The sequence below is a fragment of the Phoenix dactylifera genome, chromosome 11 (genome assembly GCF_051530095.1).
Source record: "Phoenix dactylifera cultivar Ajwa chromosome 11, Ajwa_hap1_PhDact_Kaust_v1.1, whole genome shotgun sequence".
Lineage (NCBI taxonomy): Eukaryota > Viridiplantae > Streptophyta > Magnoliopsida > Arecales > Arecaceae > Phoenix > Phoenix dactylifera.
In genome coordinates, this window is record NC_143200.1 from 6,264,570 (window position 1) to 6,285,896 (window position 21,327).

General features: G+C 36.9%; 2 protein-coding genes across 4 annotated transcripts; one reads left to right on the top strand and one right to left on the bottom strand.

The window, feature by feature from the left end:
• Window positions 1-3,977: 3,977 nt before the first annotated feature.
• LOC120111364 (large ribosomal subunit protein uL3-like) lies at window positions 3,978-12,819 on the bottom strand. The gene is made up of 6 exons (XM_039128329.3): window positions 12,680-12,819; window positions 11,056-11,167; window positions 6,770-6,880; window positions 5,910-6,214; window positions 4,718-5,127; window positions 3,978-4,437 (listed from the first exon to the last, which is right to left on the bottom strand). Exons 2-6 carry the CDS (start codon window positions 11,138-11,140, stop codon window positions 4,179-4,181), a joined length of 1,170 nt encoding a protein of 389 aa, XP_038984257.2. The 5' UTR covers window positions 11,141-11,167; window positions 12,680-12,819; the 3' UTR covers window positions 3,978-4,178.
• Window positions 12,820-15,511: 2,692 nt separating this feature from the next.
• LOC113463383 (uncharacterized) lies at window positions 15,512-20,740 on the top strand. 3 transcript variants are annotated; one of them, XM_026808470.4, is made up of 9 exons: window positions 15,512-15,835; window positions 17,953-18,061; window positions 18,199-18,256; window positions 18,339-18,356; window positions 19,426-19,672; window positions 19,809-19,895; window positions 19,989-20,120; window positions 20,220-20,354; window positions 20,439-20,740. In XM_026808470.4, the coding sequence occupies exons 1-9, from the start codon at window positions 15,616-15,618 to the stop codon at window positions 20,552-20,554; spliced, it is 1,122 nt and encodes a 373-aa protein (XP_026664271.3). In that variant the 5' UTR covers window positions 15,512-15,615; the 3' UTR covers window positions 20,555-20,740. The 3 variants fall into 3 exon arrangements, with proteins under 3 accessions (XP_026664271.3, XP_088562787.2, XP_088562788.2); XM_088706661.2 differs by having other exon boundaries at window positions 15,535-15,835; window positions 20,475-20,740; XM_088706662.2 differs by having other exon boundaries at window positions 15,535-15,835; window positions 20,481-20,740.
• Window positions 20,741-21,327: the final 587 nt, after the last annotated feature.

The following is a 21,327-nucleotide window of genomic DNA, read 5'->3' on the forward strand; positions in this document are numbered from 1 at the left end:
TTGAAAGCCTACAAAGGCCTAAGCGTGAAGAACAGGTCATCAATGACGAAAAATTACAATATGATCTTCTCTTTGACATAAAATTGAAATGCATTTCTGTGTGCAAGGTTGTTCCTTTTCCTTCTTTATATTTAGCATTAGAAGGCTTTAGAAGGTCTACTTCCCTACGTCAGAATAGCATGAGATTTAAGCCAAAGCTCAGAAACAAGAGTTGAGCGATTTTAAAATAATTATTTTTTACATTCATCTGTCGAGTGATTAAAAAGAATTACATTTCTCTAAGTTGTGGCTAGTAAAAGTTCACAAGCTTGACAGCATGCTCGTATGTTTTCAAAGAAATTTATGAACCAAAAGACTTAAAGTGGAGGTCATTAAAATGAAACAAAAGAAATATAATTCTACAATCAGAAGCCTTCTCTCATCTGAACATATATGTTTTATTTGGAAAACCCATGCCATTGTTTATTTATCATCGAATGGAGCAAGCCATCTCTCTCTCTCTCTCCTGCTTGAGAAATATGTTGAGAGTAGCAGCATTCCTAGTAAGACTCTGGACTGAACTAGTCTTGGCTTCTTGTACGTCTGTTTAAAGGAAAACATTTTTTTTGACGAAAAAATTAAGAAATATCAACATATATGCGTGCACATAATATACTTAAATTAAACTTATTAAAGGCCATCTCAGTCCCAAAGGCAAAGGGTCCCCCATGAAAACAACAAAGACATAAAGTAGGAGCTAAAGAAGTAAATCCAAGCACATTTCTAAAGCCCTAGTCATCCTTTTTTCCTCCATCAGAACCCCAACAATAAACAAATCATTCGTCAAAAGCAAAATCCCTGAATATAGAGAGAGTGGTGGGGGAAAAAAAAGTAGGTACCCAAATCAAATCACAAAGTGCAGAAAAAAAGAATGGCATAGCTTGAGATGATATGCCTCATGAAAAATAAAAGCCCATGATGAGCTCCAGAATAACAGCAGCCTCCCCGACCTCATCTAGAATAAGCTGAAATAAATGACCAGTTTCCGGAAGTAATAAGCCAAATAGAAAATCCATGCCGAACCAATAAATTTCCAAGCAAAAATCTTTGCATGCTAACTTTATTATAACTTTCTGAATGAATAAGAACTCTTTTTATCACCACCAAATCATAATAAAGTGTTTGATGGAGAGAATAATATCAAACATCTTGACCTCGGGTTGAACCCACCTCTTTGACTTCGGTTAGGTCATAACCGAGGCGAATGACTTCGGTTCAGATCGGGGTGCCACTTTGCTCAAAGTGATAAAGATTAACAATTATAACAAAGCTGTAATTAGTGCACGATCAACATAATTACCGCTGCATACATCTCGCGCTGAACAGTTATTACGTTGTTAACGTGCAACCTGCCGACCTCGTTACAGAATCCAGCGGCAACAAAGTTGAGAAGCTCGAGGTCCCGTCAGAATAGGATGAAAAAGACCCATTACTCATATTATTTTATTGAAAAAGAAAAAGACAGAGAAAACATAAGAAGAGGGGGAAGTTTTTTCTTCTTTTTTTTTTACTAAAGAAGAGGGAGAATTGCACATATAAATTAGTTATTTTCTTTATTCTGGCCAGCTATTTAATCCTTAAAGAAAATATTTATTTATTTATTTTTGGTGAAAAGCAAACATTTATTTACAATTTATTTCTCACACTCTTTAGCAATGATGATCACAAGAGGTACGTGGTAAAAGGGTTAACTAGAAATTGAAGAAAAGCTTTATAGAAGCTAGAAATGTTCGTGAAATAATTGAAAAGGAAAAGGTAGTTGGGGACTAGTGTTGCAGTTTTCCCGCCATCCCCTGCACGCGGCGGGGACACACTTCTCTACCTCCCATCGAGATAGAGAAGAAGAAAGGTGGATTGGAACTCCCGATCTCCTTCTTACCAAGATTCTGTTTGAAAAATTCAACAGAATTAGACTGAAATTTTTATAGAATCATGAATTATACTCTGCTTAAGGCCTATATCAACTCAAGCCTTCTGCGGTCCAAATTCTGTGAGAAAAAAAAATATAGATTTTTTTTTATTCTGCAGTCCTACATGGCCATAAATAGTATACAGAACAAAATTAGTACGGATTTTTAAAGAAAACAGGCTTAGTAGGCAAACGGATCTAATTCTATAGAAAATCTAGTCCAATATTGCTGGATTTTTCAAACAAATCCTAAATGAGTGGTCGAACCAACTGAGCTAATGTGATAAAATTCTCTTATTGGTGTCAACTTAGTAGACCGTTGCAACAGCTTGCTTTCAATGTCTCCCCAACATGCTATTCATATTATACGTAGACCACCTTGTCCATGCATTCTTTGCCACCAAGATGGTAGCCTGGTGGTAAGAGAGCGATAATTTCACCCGAGTTGTCCAGGTTCGAAACGCGTGGGCGTCGATTAAATTAGGAAACCGGATGCCCCACGCCCGAACGGCTCGTTGGCGGATATGCTTTCCTTCCATCTGTATCAAGATTGCGCTAGGGTGATGTATCCACACGTGAAGCGGTGAGCCCATGGGTCGGGAAAGGCATACGAAACCTACGACCTGTATCGAATATTTCCTGGTGGAAGGAGCACCTAGTGGGGGCAGTTACGCGGGCGTTGAGCTCCACCCTCTCCTCTTGAGCTGTTATTCTTCTTCTTTTTTTTTGATAAGAAAGAAGCCAAGTGAGGCCATTTAGATGACCAACTTTCAGTTATCTGCAGAACAAGAAGAGTAAGAGAAGCCCAGCTGTATAAACACCACCACCACCATCAATTTCTAATGTCACCTTCTTGGCCACCAAAACCCATGATCCAAGTTATATGGGACAGTAGCAACCAAGGCGTAGGGGAAAAATAATGCTTTGAACTACTATAACTCCTCTTGTGCTTTCCCCTGGTATGTATTAAAAATTTTATTGCTGATTGATTCTATGCATTTACTTTCCATTTCTCTCTTCTTTCTGCAAAACTCTGTTTATTTTTGTTAATAATTAATGTATCATATGAAATCCAGATAATAACTATTTGTTTAGTAAGGATTGTCATTGCATAAGTTCTGAGAAGTGTTAACAATGGATTTTTTTGGCATTGAGAGCACAAGGATGGTTGCTTTTTCTTTGCATGCACCCCCACTATGTCTCTCTCCAGCATAAGTTTGTTTAGCTCTGTGACCTTGATATATATCTTAAAATTTCCATATATGATTTCAATGGTACATGATACATGCAATGCATATGACTGACACAGAGATATGGATGGGGAGCTGCACTTGTCTTGAGTTTCATCTTTTATGCTAGCTGATAAAATTATACTTCTACCATGGGTTCTCTCAAGCAGTGCTCCCACAACCAGATCATATGAAGGAAGTCATTACCAAGCTGGGTGTTTCCAATCTCTGGCTGGAAGGAGACTCTTTCATGGTGGTCTCCTGGATTTCAGGAAATTCTTCATGCTCTCAGATCCCTCTGGAAGTTTACAAGGTCCCACAGACCAATTCAAAGTCTACCATACGCTTAGAGGGAACCCGGCCGCTAACTTTTTGGCCAATCTTGCTAAGTTTGAGACCTCTATTCACTTTGAAAGTGGCAAAACTAGTGCCTCCTTACGTTTGAATATTGGAACCTCCCAATCCGTTTGCTTACATGAGGCACAATTCTTTTGTACGCATCTGCCATATAAATAATGGGCTTCATATTTCTTCATATTTTTAAAATCATCATCACATGCACTAGTTTTAAAATCATCATTATATCATTTGAAATTTACTGATCTTGACAAGCTAATAATACTGCAATAGATTAATGGACCAAAAGTTTGCCTCAATATGCATATGTTTAGAATATAAATCTATTATCACATTGCCAAGTACCATTCAAGAAGTCACTCATTTTAATCCATTTTCTGGGGGTGCATGTTACTAGCAACTAGCATGGCATCACAGACCAGGCGAAGGACAACAGAACATCATTCACACAATGATGCACTAGCAGCAAACATTTTATAGAACCTACAGAGAGTTAATTGGAAACTTGAGCACAGCTTGAAACACCCAAAATTCATTGTCTATTAGAAAAACATTTCAGCCAATGGTCCAAAAACAACACTGAAATTTGAACCAAACAAGAATGTAAAGCAGAGTCTTATCTGTTTAGCCTGTAACAGTCCTAATCAAGCCTTGAGCCTTCCGTAGAATTTGCCCTTCTCCTCTGTAGTTTGGAAGCGGCCATGCCCAAATTTGGAAGAGGTATCAATGAACTTAAGCTTGATCTCCTCCATAGCCACGCGTGATGTTTGCTTCAGCAACGACTGCCTCAGAGTGACAACCCGCTTCTTTGGTCCCACACAGCAGCCTTTAATCAATATGTAATCATCCTTAACCACCCCATAATGTGGGAAGCCTCCCATTGGGGTTATATCCTTCTCGGTCCTGCATTTACAGTTTAAACGTTCTTGTTCAAGTGCATTACAGCTATAGGTCCACATAACATGGATGCAGCAAATGTTAAAAATAACTAATAGTATGAACTGCTAAGCATAGACCATGGCTTGCAAGGGTTGAATGAAAACATAACCCTTTTTTAAAATGTAAACATCTAGTTTAAATTTGTTGAAGTGGCTATCTATCTCAGAACATTTTGGTCCGTCATAGCAGACAAGCATAGTACCTAAACCGCCCTATGAGCAAATTAATAAACAGGATGACTGACCTGTCGAATTCAGTGATAGCCTTATGAGACTCCTCGCCAGCCTTTCCAACCTTATAAATTTTCTTGTTCAACTCTGAGCGATGATGGTAACCATTCTGCCCAGCCCTGGCCACCGTGAATGAAACCCTAGCTGGATGCCAAGCACCGATACAAGCCACTTTGCGCAGGCCACGGTGGGTTTTGCGGGGAAGACGAGTGACACCCCAACGAGTCACCACACCTTCATAACCCTTGCCCTTGGTAACTCCTATGATGTCAATCATCTCATCCTTCTGGAAAATAGCATCTACAGGAATTTGCTTTTCGAAGAAGCTGTAAGCATAATCAACTTTCTGAGCAACATCTCCACCATTCACCTGGATCTCCATCAGGTGTGCTTTCTTTTGTTTCAACCCCTTCATCCTTCTAATCTACAGACAGAAAAAATGGAAATAAGTTGATGTGAGACATATATGGGATCTGAATACAAACCATGGAAGTTCCAAGGAACTTTGTATCTTCGGCAGAAGAATTTTGGTTCAAGCAATATGAGGAAGAAAAACCAAGGAGATGGAAATAGTGTACCATCTATGACGTACCTGATTTTCACCTTGAGGTTACCTACACCAATTAGAGACTAAAGAAAACCATTACAAAAGTGAAGGCCGTGGCTCTCCAGAGTTTGATTTTCCGTAGTTTATTAATAGTATTATCAAACTTAAGCAGCTTGCAATTTTTTTTTCTGGATTAGATCTATATACAGTGACAACTTCCAACCAAAAAGAAGCCAATAGTTCAACCCATAAAGCCTCCTAAACATTAATAATAAAAAGGGACTTCCTCCTTGTTGGCAATGAATTCCAACATCACGGATATCTGTACATATCTCTGTACTGGATTTCTCTTAGGTTCATTTTTATAGTCAATATAAACAATCTCCACCACTGAATTAGAAAAATAAATAAAAAGAGGGAGTTGTGAATCTAGCACTTGGTATCTAAAATTTTACAAGGTGCGACATGTATTCACAATTGATGTCATCCTTTGATCTGGATTTAACTTCAATATCATGAAAACACAAACATAATTTGCAAGTCCAGCTGTGCTACCAAATGGAACAAATGACACCCATTGGATTGTTTTTGATGGTCAAACATGAAAAACAGTCGATGAAAGAAAACATCAGGAACAAAGAAAGTATATGCAAGATTACCTGAGTGTGAGCCAAAACACGAATAACAGATGCATACTTCTTCATTTTCTCTAGCTGTGACTGGATTTCTTTTTTCCCATCTTCAGTTTCATACTTCTTCGAATACTTAGTAAATGCTTTCTTCTTGGACTTGTACCAGTTTTTGTAAAATCTCCTCTTTACTTCCTCACTAAGATGCTGAGCCCAAACAGTGTTCAGTGAGCGAAGACCACAGGGAGTCTTCACATAACCAACAACACCAACAACAATCATTGGAGGTGCTTCAATAATTGTTACTGCTTCACATGTCTCCTTCTTATGGAGCTCTACATGCAGAGAATGAAAAGGTGAATAAGCAGACAATACACTAAATTTCAAAAGATTTAAGGTACATAGTTTAAATAAATTCTATCACTTTTAAAATAGAGTTTAAAACTTTTAATGATTTTGAGAACATAATATTTGTACATTAAGAAAGTCTTCATGATTAGGAATCTTATGAAAAAATTTCATTTAAAGAAAGAAAATATGCCAAACATTATAACTACCAGAAAGCAACTAGATGTCCAATCCAATCCAAAGAAATATAACATCCGAAGACTTCAGATTTAGGGATGCTAAGCTCACAATTGCAACCACCAAGCTTAATGGGAGAAAAAAAACTAAAAACTAAGAAAATTAAAACTTCCTGGCTTAAAAGATGCATGTGTATGCACAAGCACATACGTGTGTGCATGCATCACATATCTGCTGTATATAAGTACAGACAAAGCATGAACAAAAATGGTCACAACATAAAAAAAAAGGCACTGATAGAAGTTAGATAAATATTACAGTTAAATTCATAAGTTATTATATGAGAAAAATACAAATTCACTTACTTGATCCTGGTTTATCAACTTCCCTGACTATATGTGTCATCCCAGCTTTGTATCCTAGAAAGGCAGTTAGTCTAGGAGTCTTGCTTGGGTCGTCCTTTGGGAAGGATTTCACTGCATCAGAGCAAATCGAAGAAAACTTAACAAAATGCCAAGAGCAGAAAACTTGTAAATAAAATATTTAGAAGCCATTCAATTATTCTTGCAGAAAGGAAGCATGGTAAAGATTTTTCAAAAGCCCTAAGATCATCTTAGGGGAAGGACATAGTTAAGTATAAAATATGTTGATACTTATTAAAACTATAATCTATATATATTACAAATTAGATTGTCTGATACAAAAATTTGAACTTTAGAACATAGACTATCAACAGAAGGACTTAAGGACTTGCTAAAGTTAAATCAGTTTGCTTACTCTGATGGATGACAAAAGAAGCAGACCTGGCTAAGCGACTCTTAATTACAGAATGATTTGGCCAATTTTTTGGAAAATAAATGGGTAACATACAATCAATGGAGAATTATTATAATAGAGAATATTATATACACACTACAATATGCCCTGGAAAGGTACTCCCAAATTATATGACCAGTCAAATAAACCATGATTGGTGAGGCAAAAGATAAACAGACAGGAAAAAAAGTAAAAATAATTAGCTTGGTCCTTTACTCGGCCAAGTTTAAGTCTTTTACATAAGTTTATATACTTCAGTACAGCATTCAAGTTTTAAGGATTTGAGGACTTATTAACAGTGAATCGGTTTGCTTCCTTGGATGCATGATAATAGAAGCAGACCTGGCTAAGCAACTCTTTTTTTATAGAATGATTTGGCCAAATTTTTGGAAAAGAAATGACTAACTTAAAATCAATGGAGAATACTATGTACACTACAATATACTATGGAAAGGTATCCACCAATTATATGACCAGTCAAACAAACCATGATTGATGATGCAAAATATAAACAGACAGGGAAAAAAACGTAAAATAATTACCTTTGTTCTTTGCTCAGCCAAGTTTAAATCTTTTATCTACTTTATTACAGACTTTGAGTTTTAAGCTTTGATGTGATTAAATTAAGCACCAGAAGTGAACATAGTTTTAAACTTTAAGCTTTAATGGAGTTTATCTACTTTGACACAGAGTTGGAGTATAGAAGTTAAACTATGAAATGAAATTACAATGCAATCTATTAATATGGAAATGAACATATAAATACCTTCTGATACAAAGTTAAAAAAATCCCTTGTGATCTCGCAAAATGTCAAAACAAAAATATAGCAGAACAAACGTTGACAACAATGAAAACATTTAAACCATGGTCAGTTAATTACTGTGACAAATGAATGTAAAGCTGACCCTTCAGCATTTAGGGGAAAGAGAAAATTATGCAAGTTTCTTAGTGTTAAGAAAAATAATGGATAGCATTCTCTCAATCATAAGAAATAGCTAACATTTCATAAAATATAGTCTAGTAAAATAAGACTCATGCAATATACATATTGCTAACATAGACACACTAGCAATGGGCAATTACTACTTCATTTTTCAAAGGATAAAACAAATATCTGAGAATGTGATTCATTAAATTTAAGTTACTATACTAAGGTGCCCATCCAAAAGGACATTTGGGCTTTGCTGACTTTACAAAACTAGTTTTGTAAGATCTGTTTTTTTTATTAGAACAGATTCTTGGTTAATATCAAAACATGTTTTCAAGGAGGTGTACCTAAAGATTGCCTTATTTGTTTGTTGTTTCATAGGAGGGTTTTGAAGGGTAGGTAAATCAAATATACCAACAGACTTGGAAAAGGGAAGATAAACAGGCTCGAAATAAAGAAAGGTCAAAGTAGCATGTGGAGGACAGGGGTTGGACGGAAAACAGAAGAAGAAAGGTGACAGAAAAAGGGGATGGTGGAGGAGACAGAAGGTTGGATGTGGGAGAAGACAGGGTAGATGGATGAAGAGGTGAGATGACTGGGGCAGAAGGAGGAGCTGATAAGAGGGGATAGAGGAGGAGCTGATAAGAGGGGATAGAGGAGGCAAGGTGTATAAACACTATTCGTGGAAAATTACCAAATTTCTTTTTGGAAAGCACTTCTTGCTTTAAAAGTTGCAAAGGAATCTTTTTAAGAAATACCAATCACATCCTAGGGTGGTTTTAACATAAGCAAATACTTATTTAAAAAATAAATACAAAATAAAACTAATTAAGGCCCCTCGTGACCTCAGGTAACAAATGGCATGTCCTTATGGGCTCCATAACATGGCCAGCCTATTTATTTTCTTTTTTCCCTTTCGTGAATATAACCAAAACTTCAATAGACATGCATGGACTAAAGAAGTTTTCTTTCTGCTTTTTTAATATTCCTAGCAGCAGAAGAAATTCTTTTATAACTCTAATTCTTGATCCCATATCTCTGACTTCCTATGAAAAAATATGCAACTTTTGGAATTCTTTCTAAACTAGGAATCTGACCACGTCTGGTAATCAAATTAGAGACGTTTGACTTCCATGCAATATATTACTTTAAATAATGCCATGTATTGTAGCATCACAGTTCATGCATCAATACTAACCGGCACCTTTCGCTTTTCTGTTTTCCCCTTTTCTCTAACTGGCTTTATTCCTCTTTATAATCCTATTTATCTTGGCTGTTGTGCACAATAATTGATAGAATCGCTCCCACATCATATGGTTCATTTAACATCTCATAAATTCCAACATTTGGATTTCGCGATATACTTGTACCTTAAAACCAGTTTGGTAACTTGATATCCATATGAATTAGTAAAATCAGCTTTTTATAAAATCTTATTTCCTTAAACCTAAAAAAAGCCCCAAGAAGAGTTTGTGGAAAATCTGGCTCATTCTCTCCATTCACACCTTTGCAATACTTGATAACTTCAACTGAAAATATCTTGAACTCTATGGTGCACCTGAGCATTCATTAAATGTTTTTTCCGCTTGGACCACTTCAAAATTGGATAAAAGATGAAAAACAAACCATACAAGCCTCATGGATTTACCATGTATTTATTATCGACAACATAAATTTTGTTTAGAAATAAATACACAGTGCCAAATTACTAATAGCAGGGTAATACCACATGCTGTGGCATAATTGCAAAGTAGGAAGCACATTTGAAAGTAGCATCAAAGACCAAACTAGGAATGGCGCAGCTCTATTCAAGTTACCAAGAAAAAAAGCATAGAGCAAGGATAGTTCTCTCATAATAGAAGCAAACAACTAACTTTTTCATGTCCCAGCCTTCATACACAAGCACACAAGGACAAGAACACATGCACCCAAACCAACCCCACCTGTACCTACACAAACTCAAAACTTCAGCATGTGCACACGGACAAACTCATCCTCATATACATGCACAAGCAGACCAGCCAACAACAAAAACCTCCCCACTCCCTCACCACATCCATGCATGCAGGTCAGCCAATGACAGCCGCATGCGCACAAACCGCAAGAGAGGGGGGGAGGGAGAGGAGAGGGCGATAACATTATGTCCAAATTACAATTTGCATGTTATCAAAAATTAGAAATCAACAAATACTTCAAGAAATTTGAGCTCTGACAGAAAAAGAGCTTCCCTGGTGTATTTAACGCAGTTGCCAGAAATAATGAAAATGCACTCCATGCTTGTTACAGCATCGACTCGCTTGCTCGCATGCACAATTGCACACAACGGCAGACACATTTAAGCATAACCATGCGCATATACAAATATGTGAAAATGTTTGCATGCAGCCACAAGTTTGACTGATATTGATGCAATATAAGGCTCAAAGCAACATCATGGAGAGGATATATCCAATTAACAGCAAGAAAATGCAACAATTAAAACATTAATATGATCCCAGATGACACCTAAAATATCAGATGTTACAAACCAAAATAACCGACTGGAAGATCCACAAATAATCTTGTAGGCTTTCAAAATAAAGTATCCTAAGCAGCTTTAATTTCATCAATTCTTTTCTGAATATAGATATAATAAGCAACGAGATATTAAGCCCATACCAGGTCAGGTAGCAATGTAGCACACATCCAATATGGGTAAATACAGACGACAAAAATAGTAGCATGATGCAAGACTAGCAAGCGGACCTATCCAAGTAACCCAGAGAAAGAGAGCAAGCAACAAATAAAGCCATAAAAAGTAACAGAGACCTGTGGCTACAAAATCATTTCTATTATCATGCAAATGTTTAATAGAGCATTGTCCATGGAAAACAAAATAAATATTTTTTGATGGAAGAAGAAGAAACCTTTTCCTCTATGTCGGGAGGCTCTTTTTCTGGGAAGAAACCCAAGAGAACCATGTCGGGGATGCTCGAACTTACGGTGAGACATAGTGTCTTTCTTTCTTCTTCTTTCCCTCTGTAACTACAATGATTTAATTATCTCACATCTAGAAAAACACTCTTTTTGATGGCTAATAAACACAAAATGCAAGATCTGAACTGTATCCAGTATTCACAGGCCATCAAATAAATATCAAAGAAGATTAAGGAAAATCCGAAAGCAAGAGTATATCTGAGAGGAAACAGTTCGCCAGACAACTAAAAAATATAATAAATATAGAGAACAACATGAAACCTTCAAGAACAATTTAAAGGCTTCACAGCAAGTGCATACAGAAACGAATGATCAAAACTAAAACCAACTTTGTGAACATATAATGCTCCTTAATTATCGGAAGTTAAAAGGAGTAGAATGATAATATTAATTAGATAAATCTAAAAATCGTGCCTCCCTCCGCAGTTACTAAATTTGTATTCATAACCGACCCACTTGAATACAGTTCAATCAGAACCAGATAAAAGTACAAATCTAAACCAATGTATATTCCTTCCTAAAAAGTGCAAACATGTCTAAATTCCCTATCAAATAAGCTAAAACCCACTTAAACTCAAGACTTTTTAGCAACACGAGCATTAGGGGAAAAATTGCCTAGCAGTGCCTTGAATTTGTAAATGATTACAGAAACACCCTCAACTTTAAAAGCACAAGTAACGAACCAGATCTGGCAAAGATGGCACAAAAAAGCCTCCACCACCAAAGGCCTATGGCATCAATAAATGCCAATTCTCGGGCTCTCTGGTTTGTCTTCCCAAATACCCGGTTGTGGGTTTTGGCAAAAAAAAGCCCTTTCTGAGACTCCAGCCTTGATGTATCTCTGAGTTCTTTTTGGGAGGACAATTTTTGGCCACTTCCAGATATGGAGTTATCCAAATGCTTTAAAGCACGGGCATAGACACTCACTTACAAAATCATAGACACTACACAAGAACAAGAAATCCAAATCCTCAATAAGAGTAAAAAAGCAAGCAACTTAATCAAAAATTTAAAGATAAGTCCTTATAATAATCGCAGAAATCAAAGACTCCTCGATATCAAAAAAATAATAGAAATCCGCTTGCTTTCTGTAAATTTAGATTGACAAAACATATTTTGATTTCAAGCGATAGTTTTAGCAGCACCTCCGTAAAATCAAGTTTAATGAAATTTTTCAAGGGAAAGAATCCATAAATATCATATAAAACGGAAAGGGGAAGAAACAGACGATTAGAAAAGTAACAGTTTGGAAAATAAAGATCGTCAGAGCACTCCCTTGATCACACTATTGGGAACAAATTACAATGCCATTCACGATATCAGAGATCTTTAACCCACGAGATCTCTACAAAGCTTTCCTGATCGAGCTCATTACAAGATCAACAAAAATAGCTATTTGGCTTCTCAAAAAACGACATTGAGCTAATCTGGATCGAACATTTACAAAAAAAAAAAACAGTTTTAAAGAATCCAACCCAGTATAGGACGATACAAGGTCGAATCAACAACGCCGGATCCAAAATTGAAAGATGTATTATAGAATGATATTGTTACCACGAATGCGAGAGAACGATGGACGACGAGTGGCGAAGGATGGAGAAATGGAGCGGGGCGGGCTGAAAACCCTAGACCTCCACTAGGTTTGTATATAAAGGAAACCGAACGGCCGAGATTGGTCTCGCGTCGAATCTGACGCTGTAGAGCTATTGCGGGATAACGCGAGTCGGACGGTTGAGGAGCAAGTGGGTTTGGTCTGGAGTCCTGAACCAAACCTAATTATTTGGACCGTTGGTTGGACCAGGTATGGTCGCAGATTGTCCTCCAACTTCCTCCGGCCCGTCCCATTTGTTCCTTTTTTTTTTCCCTTTCTCTTTTTTTTTTTTTTTTTTGAACTGGACATTCATATTGACAAATGGTAGATAAATCTAGAAGCATCGGTACTATAGTAAGGGGCCTGGGGGCCTAAGGAATTTTTGAGATCCAATATCCAATAAGAGGTTACATTATCGATGGTCTTTATATAAAAACCTATTTAGATATTTCTGTAGAAATATTATGAAAGAATTGGGTTCATTGGAGGCCCGCCGAAGTTCTAGTCTAAATTCCAACTCGTATGTTTGTTATTTTGTAGGAAGACAAAATATTATAGGACTCGTTTGATTTGCGGAAAAAGAAGGGGAAAAATATAAGATTCAACAAACTAAGCCTCGTCCACTTGACTGCCCAGTCATATTGGCCGGAAGAGACTTTCGATCGGAGTTTTCTTCCACCCTCGAAATAAATAGATGGAATCCAACTCTAGGTCGGATTTCGGTCACGATCAAACCTATTTAGAGGCCCTTCCCGATTCCTCTCTCACCCCCACTAGAGATCCATCCTCGATCGAAGCTCACCGCCGACGTTCTACTCCTTCCCTCTTTCTTCCAGATCCTTTGGATCCCCCGATGCAGGCTAGTGATCGTCAAATTTGGCAGAAATAGGGGCACAACCTTGTTTCTCCTGTTTTCATGGATCAACTCCTATTTCTTATCGGTTCCAGCAAATTCCACCGTTGGTGCTTGTCACCAAGGCCACCCTCCTATTTCTTTCTTCCAGTTTCTACCAATAATTAACCTTAGCATCTCACCAAGGATTGCGAAGGCGTCTCACCAAAGGGGAAGAAGAGAAGTGTCTCGCCTCTAGATCACAAGCAATTTACAAACCAAAATATTTTGCATTGATTTATTCATCATGTTCACTTTATTAAATAGATGAGGCGTTAGAACAGAATAGAAAATTAATCTCATGGCAAAACTCAGATTAAGACTGATAACTAAACTCAAATACTAAAGACTAAAGGACTCCTAACCAAAGTAGGACTTAACCAAGTCAATGAACCAAACAAAACTCCTAATCAAAGTATCCCATAAACATTTCCATGCCTAAGACTCTTCGCGCCATGAAATCCTAATGAGTTAGGACTTCTCCTATGCGGATGGACACCTCATCACATCCTCAATTGGGTCCACAAAAAGTGACTTGGGTTGACCTAATTACAACTCAATTACATGGACTCAATCCACTAATCATCAATTACAAACTCAAAACAAAAACTCAAATAAACCTAAAATAAAAGAACTCAATGTGACTTAATAGACCAAATTAAAATAGACTCAATCTAATGTAATTAAATGCTGGAAATCATGAACCCAATGTGTTTTCGAGCACTCCCAAGCAAGAATTCAAACTCGACGTACGTCCATCATGACTTAGGCTCATGCTCCTGCATCAGTATATAGGATCACAACTTGCACAAGCATCACACCTACATGCTTCTAGACTAATAGCAGGAGTGCATTTTCCAAGAACTCCTTTAGTTTGCTGAAAAAAAAATTCTCGTTGAGAAAAGCTGATTTTCGAGATTATAATACTTGAAAAAATAATTTTAGCATATTTGGTTGACTATGTAAAAGTGGTCATTCTATAGTGGCTTATGTTTCATTGAGCATCTACCTTTAAAAAGGTTGTATGAAATATCTATTATACTTTTAATAAAAAAAATCTTAATTATGGATTTAAATGGTTTTAAGGGTAATTTTGGAAAAAATAAAAAAAAATCCAATTCTCAACCGGTGGGAAAGTAGCTTTTCTATGTCGCTCTTGAATTTTTCTTCCTCATGAAATATGAAAATCTTATTTTCATGGGAATGCTATTTTTTCATCTCTTCCTTTTGAAAACTCCAACCAAACAAAAAGTCTTTCTTCGCAAACCAAATTAGTCCTAAAAGTGGCCCTCTCAAGAAATGTTGGCTTCCCACTTTCGATCCATATCTATAACCATAGTTAGATATACTACGATACAGGCGTATCATACTGGTTCGGTACCGATATTCGGTATGAAAGGTGTACCACCATTCGGTACGCCAAAAAGATTCTATACAATACCGTACTAGTGTGATGCTGGTACAAGGTCCAGTACCGAGACAGTAAATCTTATTTGTAATCATATACGTTCCAAGATAAATGAAATATAGAAAACAGATATATTCATCAAATTCCAAACTATATAAATCATAATAGAAGATCACAGCCGTTTATATACTCGCACATTTATCCCACAATAAATTAACCATATTTTAATCCATGGGCCATATACAGTCAAGCCAATCCTATTTTGGTTCCGGCCTATTGAACCATCTCGCTCCATTGATGCCAGATCAAGCCCATGCTAAAATCCTGGCCCTGCAACCCTCCTAGGATCCTCGCAAGAACGGGCCGTTCTCATCCCCTCGGGATGCTAACCGAACCGAACGGACCTCCCGCGCGAATTAAACGTGGCGGGGGCATTTCGGGAAAAGAACGGAATTTCCAGTCCCATTTTATCCCCAGCCGCCTGTTAAACCTCCCGTCAAATTCTTCTCTCTCTAGACGCTCCCGCCAGTCCGCCGAAGAAGGCATCGGGGCTTCTCAAACTCCTCTCCGCGCCCTAGGGTTCAGCTTGGTCTCCATTAATGGAGAGCCTCGCCCTGGCTTCCTCCATATCCCCAGTTCTCATAGGTTCTCCGAACCCCGTCGAGATCCTGAGACGGCGGTGGTCGTTTGGTCCGGCTCTTCCCTTGTTGGCGTCGAGAGGAAACGGCACCAGCCGGAGAAGAAGGACAACTTTCTCTGTGTGTTCGCTAAGAAATGGAGGGGGAGATGGTGCCTCTTCCCAGAGGATTTTGGAAACTGGTAGATCCTGCTTGATTTCTTTCCTTGTCTTAGAAATTTTAGAGCTCCCCTTCGCTCTCCTTTCTGCGGATTCTAATGATATCTTAGAATAAATGCCATATTTGATATGAGAGGAATCGTGCATGTTGTTTATTAAATTGGATCGATTAGTTCTTGAAAAGAAAATTGTTCTTTTTATAAATTTGGAACTAATTACTGCATCCTTCTTCTTTGATATGAATTGAATCTTAAAACCGGAAGCTTTTATTGTCAGAATTTAGCGAGAAATTGATACAAATTTTTTAATGGGACTCACTTTAATGCACTTTAATGCAATAAAACTTTGTACGACCAGATAATTCAATTAACGAAATTTGTTTTAGAGTTACTTCATAAATTGATTCAATTGGACTAGACCCTCAAAAAATAAATTGATCCAATTAGATCCCTTTAAGGATCTAACCATCTCGACAAAAGGAGATGACAGATGGCGTGGTTGCAACAGAAAAAAATCAAAAAAAGACTCTAATACTTCAACCTTATAATCATGGTCAGACCATACAGATTGATTACTGCTATTGCTTTATAACATTGAATCGAACTGAAAGAATTCCCTGTAGATAAGGCATTACAACGAAATCTGCCAATTAACATTATATATAACCAAATTTCTCGTAGCATCTAGTCGAGTATCTTATAAAATTCAATCCAGTCCATTCATTAAGTATCCAAGACATCAAGACCATAAAATTCTTTCAAGGATCCAGTCAGGTTCTACAGGAAGGTCCATTTGAGTATGTGAGAAAAAGTGTTGCATGCAACAAAATCTTAAATATCAAATTCTGTGGGGTCGATATGTGGGATAACTTATGCAAACATAAATTTGCAAAGAGAATTGAGAACAAGTTAATCTTAGGGTCAAGCACCTCATGGAACTGGCAATGAATATGTGCTTGTGAGAATTCTAAGTTAGAGAAAGAATCCAGTTTCATGGGGTTGACTAGGATAACATGTTTTATACATTTTTTTTAAATGATTATAATCCTTTGCATCAATTCATTTGCAATAATTGCTGTATTCCTAGTTTCATTCAGGTTTCTTTTAAAATTGATGTGCTAAAGAAAGTTAATGTGACGTAACTACTATTTCAATATTTTCTTTCCCAATGCTCAAACATTACATCCCATGATCTTCCAGCAGAAAAGCAAGCCATTGCTTGCAGATGCATCCATATCGTGTTTCAATTTATTTATTTGCTTTCTGAGTTCGGAGTTTTTTATGGCAGTGCTGTGAAAAATGAGGTATCAATTGCATCTTTGCCGGACAATTCTGAGGGAAATCATTGTTTGATTTTTTTTCTATTTTTTTTTTTTTATTTTTCCCTTCACATTCTGTTTTCATTATAGAAGTTATGCTTTGTGGAGCAAGTCCCAAAAAAAATGCTAGCAGCCAAAAACAAGGTCATGACTTGAAAATAAGAAGCATTGGATATGCATTATTTGACACTAACATAGATATACATTGTCTTCTTGAAGCCCCTTCTCTCCCTGTAGGTTTCTATTTTAAACCTTTGGGTCCTTATAGGGTCAGTGAAATTTGTTGCTTAGTTCTTAGATAATATGCGAGCAGTTTGCTATGGGTTAGACTCCCCTTGGAGTTTGTGAGTTGTGATGTAGGATGCTTGTATCATCGACATCTAAGCCCACTTCACCCAAAGTTGCAATTGCAAAAGAAATATAGATAAAGCCTGTCACTGCAACATATTTCTGCATTGAACTCAGGGAAGCAAGTAAATATTCTCTATTAAACCATAAAACAATTTCGGAAAAAACTTCTTGTACTTTTATTAAGAACTGTTAAAAAATAGTTTCCAACTAAGATGACTTCTAGAGTGATACGAGAATAAATGTTTTATATGATATGAATGTTTTAAATCTGTGGAGATTTATATAGTTTGATCTTTGATTATCAAATTCTGACATTACCATTTTGTGCATGAAAACAAAAGTTCTTGTCTGGGGACATTCTGCAAATCTTTCTTTCGTCACCTGTGTTTCATGTTCATTGTCCTGTCTCCATGATTTGTTTACAGAGGTCTGTTTCACGCTGCTGCTTATTTTACTGTTCTATAATTCTAGGAAAAGCAGAGACACAAATTTTTGCAAGTATTTCATCTTCAAATGATAGTGGTACATCCACAGTTTGTGGCAATCCTCAATTCCAAGTGCCATCCCCAGCACCCTACTTGTAAGTTCATTTATCTTTATGGTTAATTTATGTTTTCTGCAGTTACATAATGACTCGAGTGTAAGATGGAGCTGGTTTGATGCAAATAATTGTGTAGGATTTCATTCTTTGAATTCATTATACCACTCAAATTGCAGAAGCTCGCCTCTTTTATGGATTGGAGTTGGAATTGGTCTATCAGCTACATTGTCAGTGGTGAGAAGCTTATTATTTAAGGTGGCTACTGTTATTATATGGCTATCATGATTACGTTTTAACCATTTGGCTGATGTGCCAGGTGGCAACAAAATTTAAGGTGAGACTATTCCATGCCTGCATCCCTTTTTCAAGGTATGCTTGCCCTGTGACCTGTTTGCTGTAGATATTGCCTGAAGTACCTCAAAAGGTTTTGAGAAATGGTAATAGATTAAACCACACTAAGAATTCCATGCTAAATATTACAAAATGTTTACTATATATAAACCTCTTTGGCAAGCATTTCTGAGTGTGCTTGCATGTGTATTCTTTGTTGTTGTCATTTTCAAATTTGTTGATACTTTATTTCATTTTTAAGCCACCCCTGCTCCTCCATATAAACATTTATTCTTCTTGTTAATTCCTTCATCAATATCATACTTTATGGTGGTCATTTTCTATGTAATTCCCATATACAATTGATTATAGGTCAAAGGTTCTAAGCAGGAAAATGATGAGGTTGAGTATGTCAAATCATTGATTATAAGGAAATCATAGATGCTTTTAATTAAATTATGCAACTTATATGCTGACATGTGCACAAATGCACTCTATTTGCGCTGCATCATTATTGCATGCTTACACAAACTCATGCATCGTTATCCAGAAAATTTGTACTGAAAAAAAATATGGTGAGACCATTTCTAGCTGAATCTGAAATCTTCTATAAGCTATAATATGAATCTTTGTGTGTAGTTTACTTCGACAAGAAGTTGAAGCATTAAGTCATCTGAGCTAGTTACTTTCTATGACCTTGAAGCAACCAGCAGATTTCTACCAACAACTTATATTAGGCATGATAGGGTTTATCCAAGAATATCCCTTGCATACCCTCTTCACTTGTAATGAGTTACCAGTGTGTCCTATTTCATTTTCTTGCCAATTTATGTGCTATGGCAATTATTCTTAATGAATGATAACATTTATTGTTTTTGAACTGCATATGAAGTTAACTCGCTCCATGCCATTCTTTTCATCCATGTATACCTTTAACCTCGTGTCAATTACATGTGGTTGAAGCACTGGCAGCTTGGTACATGGTCTCTTGAGGACATTGGCTGTGATCCGCCGTTGTATGTCCGTCTTTGAGTAGATTCTTGTGATTTTGATGTGAGAACTACTTCTTTCAGAGAAGGGCAATACAGCAGGCATTCAAGGCCGTGATGGGTCAAGAAGCACCACTAAATGGCCAATTTAATAATGCTGCCTTCTCTCCAGGCTCTCCATTCCCATTTCCTTCTGCATCACCATCAGCTCCAACTCCTGTTACTTCCCACCCAGTTGCAGCAGAAAATGTTGCTGCAACTAAAATAGAAGCAACTCCACAAACAAAAGACGGAGACAAAGCCGTAGTAAACAAAGAAGCAAGTAAACATGGTATTTCACCTACTTCAGATTAGCAGCACTTTTTGTGCATCCCGTGTTAAATAATGCATGCATTATATATTTCTTACTCTATAATGTTTATAAAATGTCTCTGACACTCCTGTTGCTTCCTAACCAACTGCAACAGAAGATGCTCCTGCAACTAAAATTGAAGCAACTTCTCCTGCTGAAAATGGAGATAAACCAATAATAAACAATGAAGCAATTAAACATGGTATTTGTCCTACTTCAGATTAGCAGCACTCATTCTCTGTCTGATATTAAATAATATGGGTATAATGTATGTCTTGTTATATGATATTAATAGGAGATGTCGCTGCAACACCTGTTGCTTCCCAACCAGCTGCTGCAGATAATGCCCCTGCAATCAAAGTTGAAGCAACTCCACCAAAGAAAGAAAAAGTTGAAACTGCAGTAAACAATAAAGGAACTAAACATGGTGTCTAACTTACTTTATATCAGCAGCACCTTCTGTGCATCCAATGTTTAATAACACATGCATTACTTTTTTTTTTTAATGTTCTACTATATTAAACAGGAGATGTACCTCCAACACTTCTTGCTTCCACACCAGTTGCAGCAGAAAATGCCCTTCTTGCAGCTGAAGTTGATGCAACTCTGCCAATTAAAGACAGAGATGAAACTGTAGCAAAGGATAAAGAAACTAAACATGGTATTTGATCTACTTGATATTGGCCGCACATCTGATGCTAAATAATGCATGTTTCATATGTTCTTGTATCTATCATATTAACAGGAGATATACCTCCAAAACCTGTTGCTTCCCCACAAGTTGCAGCAGAAGATGACCCTGCAACCAACGCTGAGGCAATTCCACCAACAGAAGACAAAGTTGAAACTAATAAACAGTGAAGAAACTAAACGTGACATTTGACCTACTCCAGATTGGCGGCACCTTGTTGCATCTGATGTCAAACAATGCATATGTCATGTATTTTTTATTTTATTATGTTAATCATCAAATATGGGCATGTTTGATTGTTTTTGGCATGTTTTAAAGACTATTCTTCTTAAGAAAATTCTTGAGCCTTCCAACAAGAGGAAATGTATTGTATTCATTCATTTTTTCCTGAATGCATTGTATTCATTCATTTTTTGGGTGGAGAGGAGGGGTATCTGTTTACTGATTAATAGAATATAAAAGATTATCTTCTGGCTTGAGCTTTAACTTTACTCTCCCACCATTCCTTCATATTGCTTAGTTGTTTCTTCTATATATATATATATATATATATATATATATATATATTCTTGATGCCTTTGATGGCCTTCAATCATCCTGAGTCTGATGTCCGGCTGCTGTCGCTGGCATTCGGACGTTTCCGAGCTATAAAGGCGTCAAAAAACCATTCCCAATAGCTGTTTGCCATGTTATATCGAGCTGTGACAACATAAGAAAGGGCCAAGAAGTCAGACGCCCTGAATCAAAAGTACTTACAAGGTTGTCGGATCGAAAATGTCTTAGCAAAGGGATGCGCAGATCTACAAGTATAACTCACGTAGATCCGACACGGATGAGCATAGTTTAAGCTCAAAAACTCAAGGTAGAAGAGGATTGGATATTATCCGATTCATTTTTGTATCCGAATTTTTCTGGATATGGATAAAAATTTAATCATCCGACT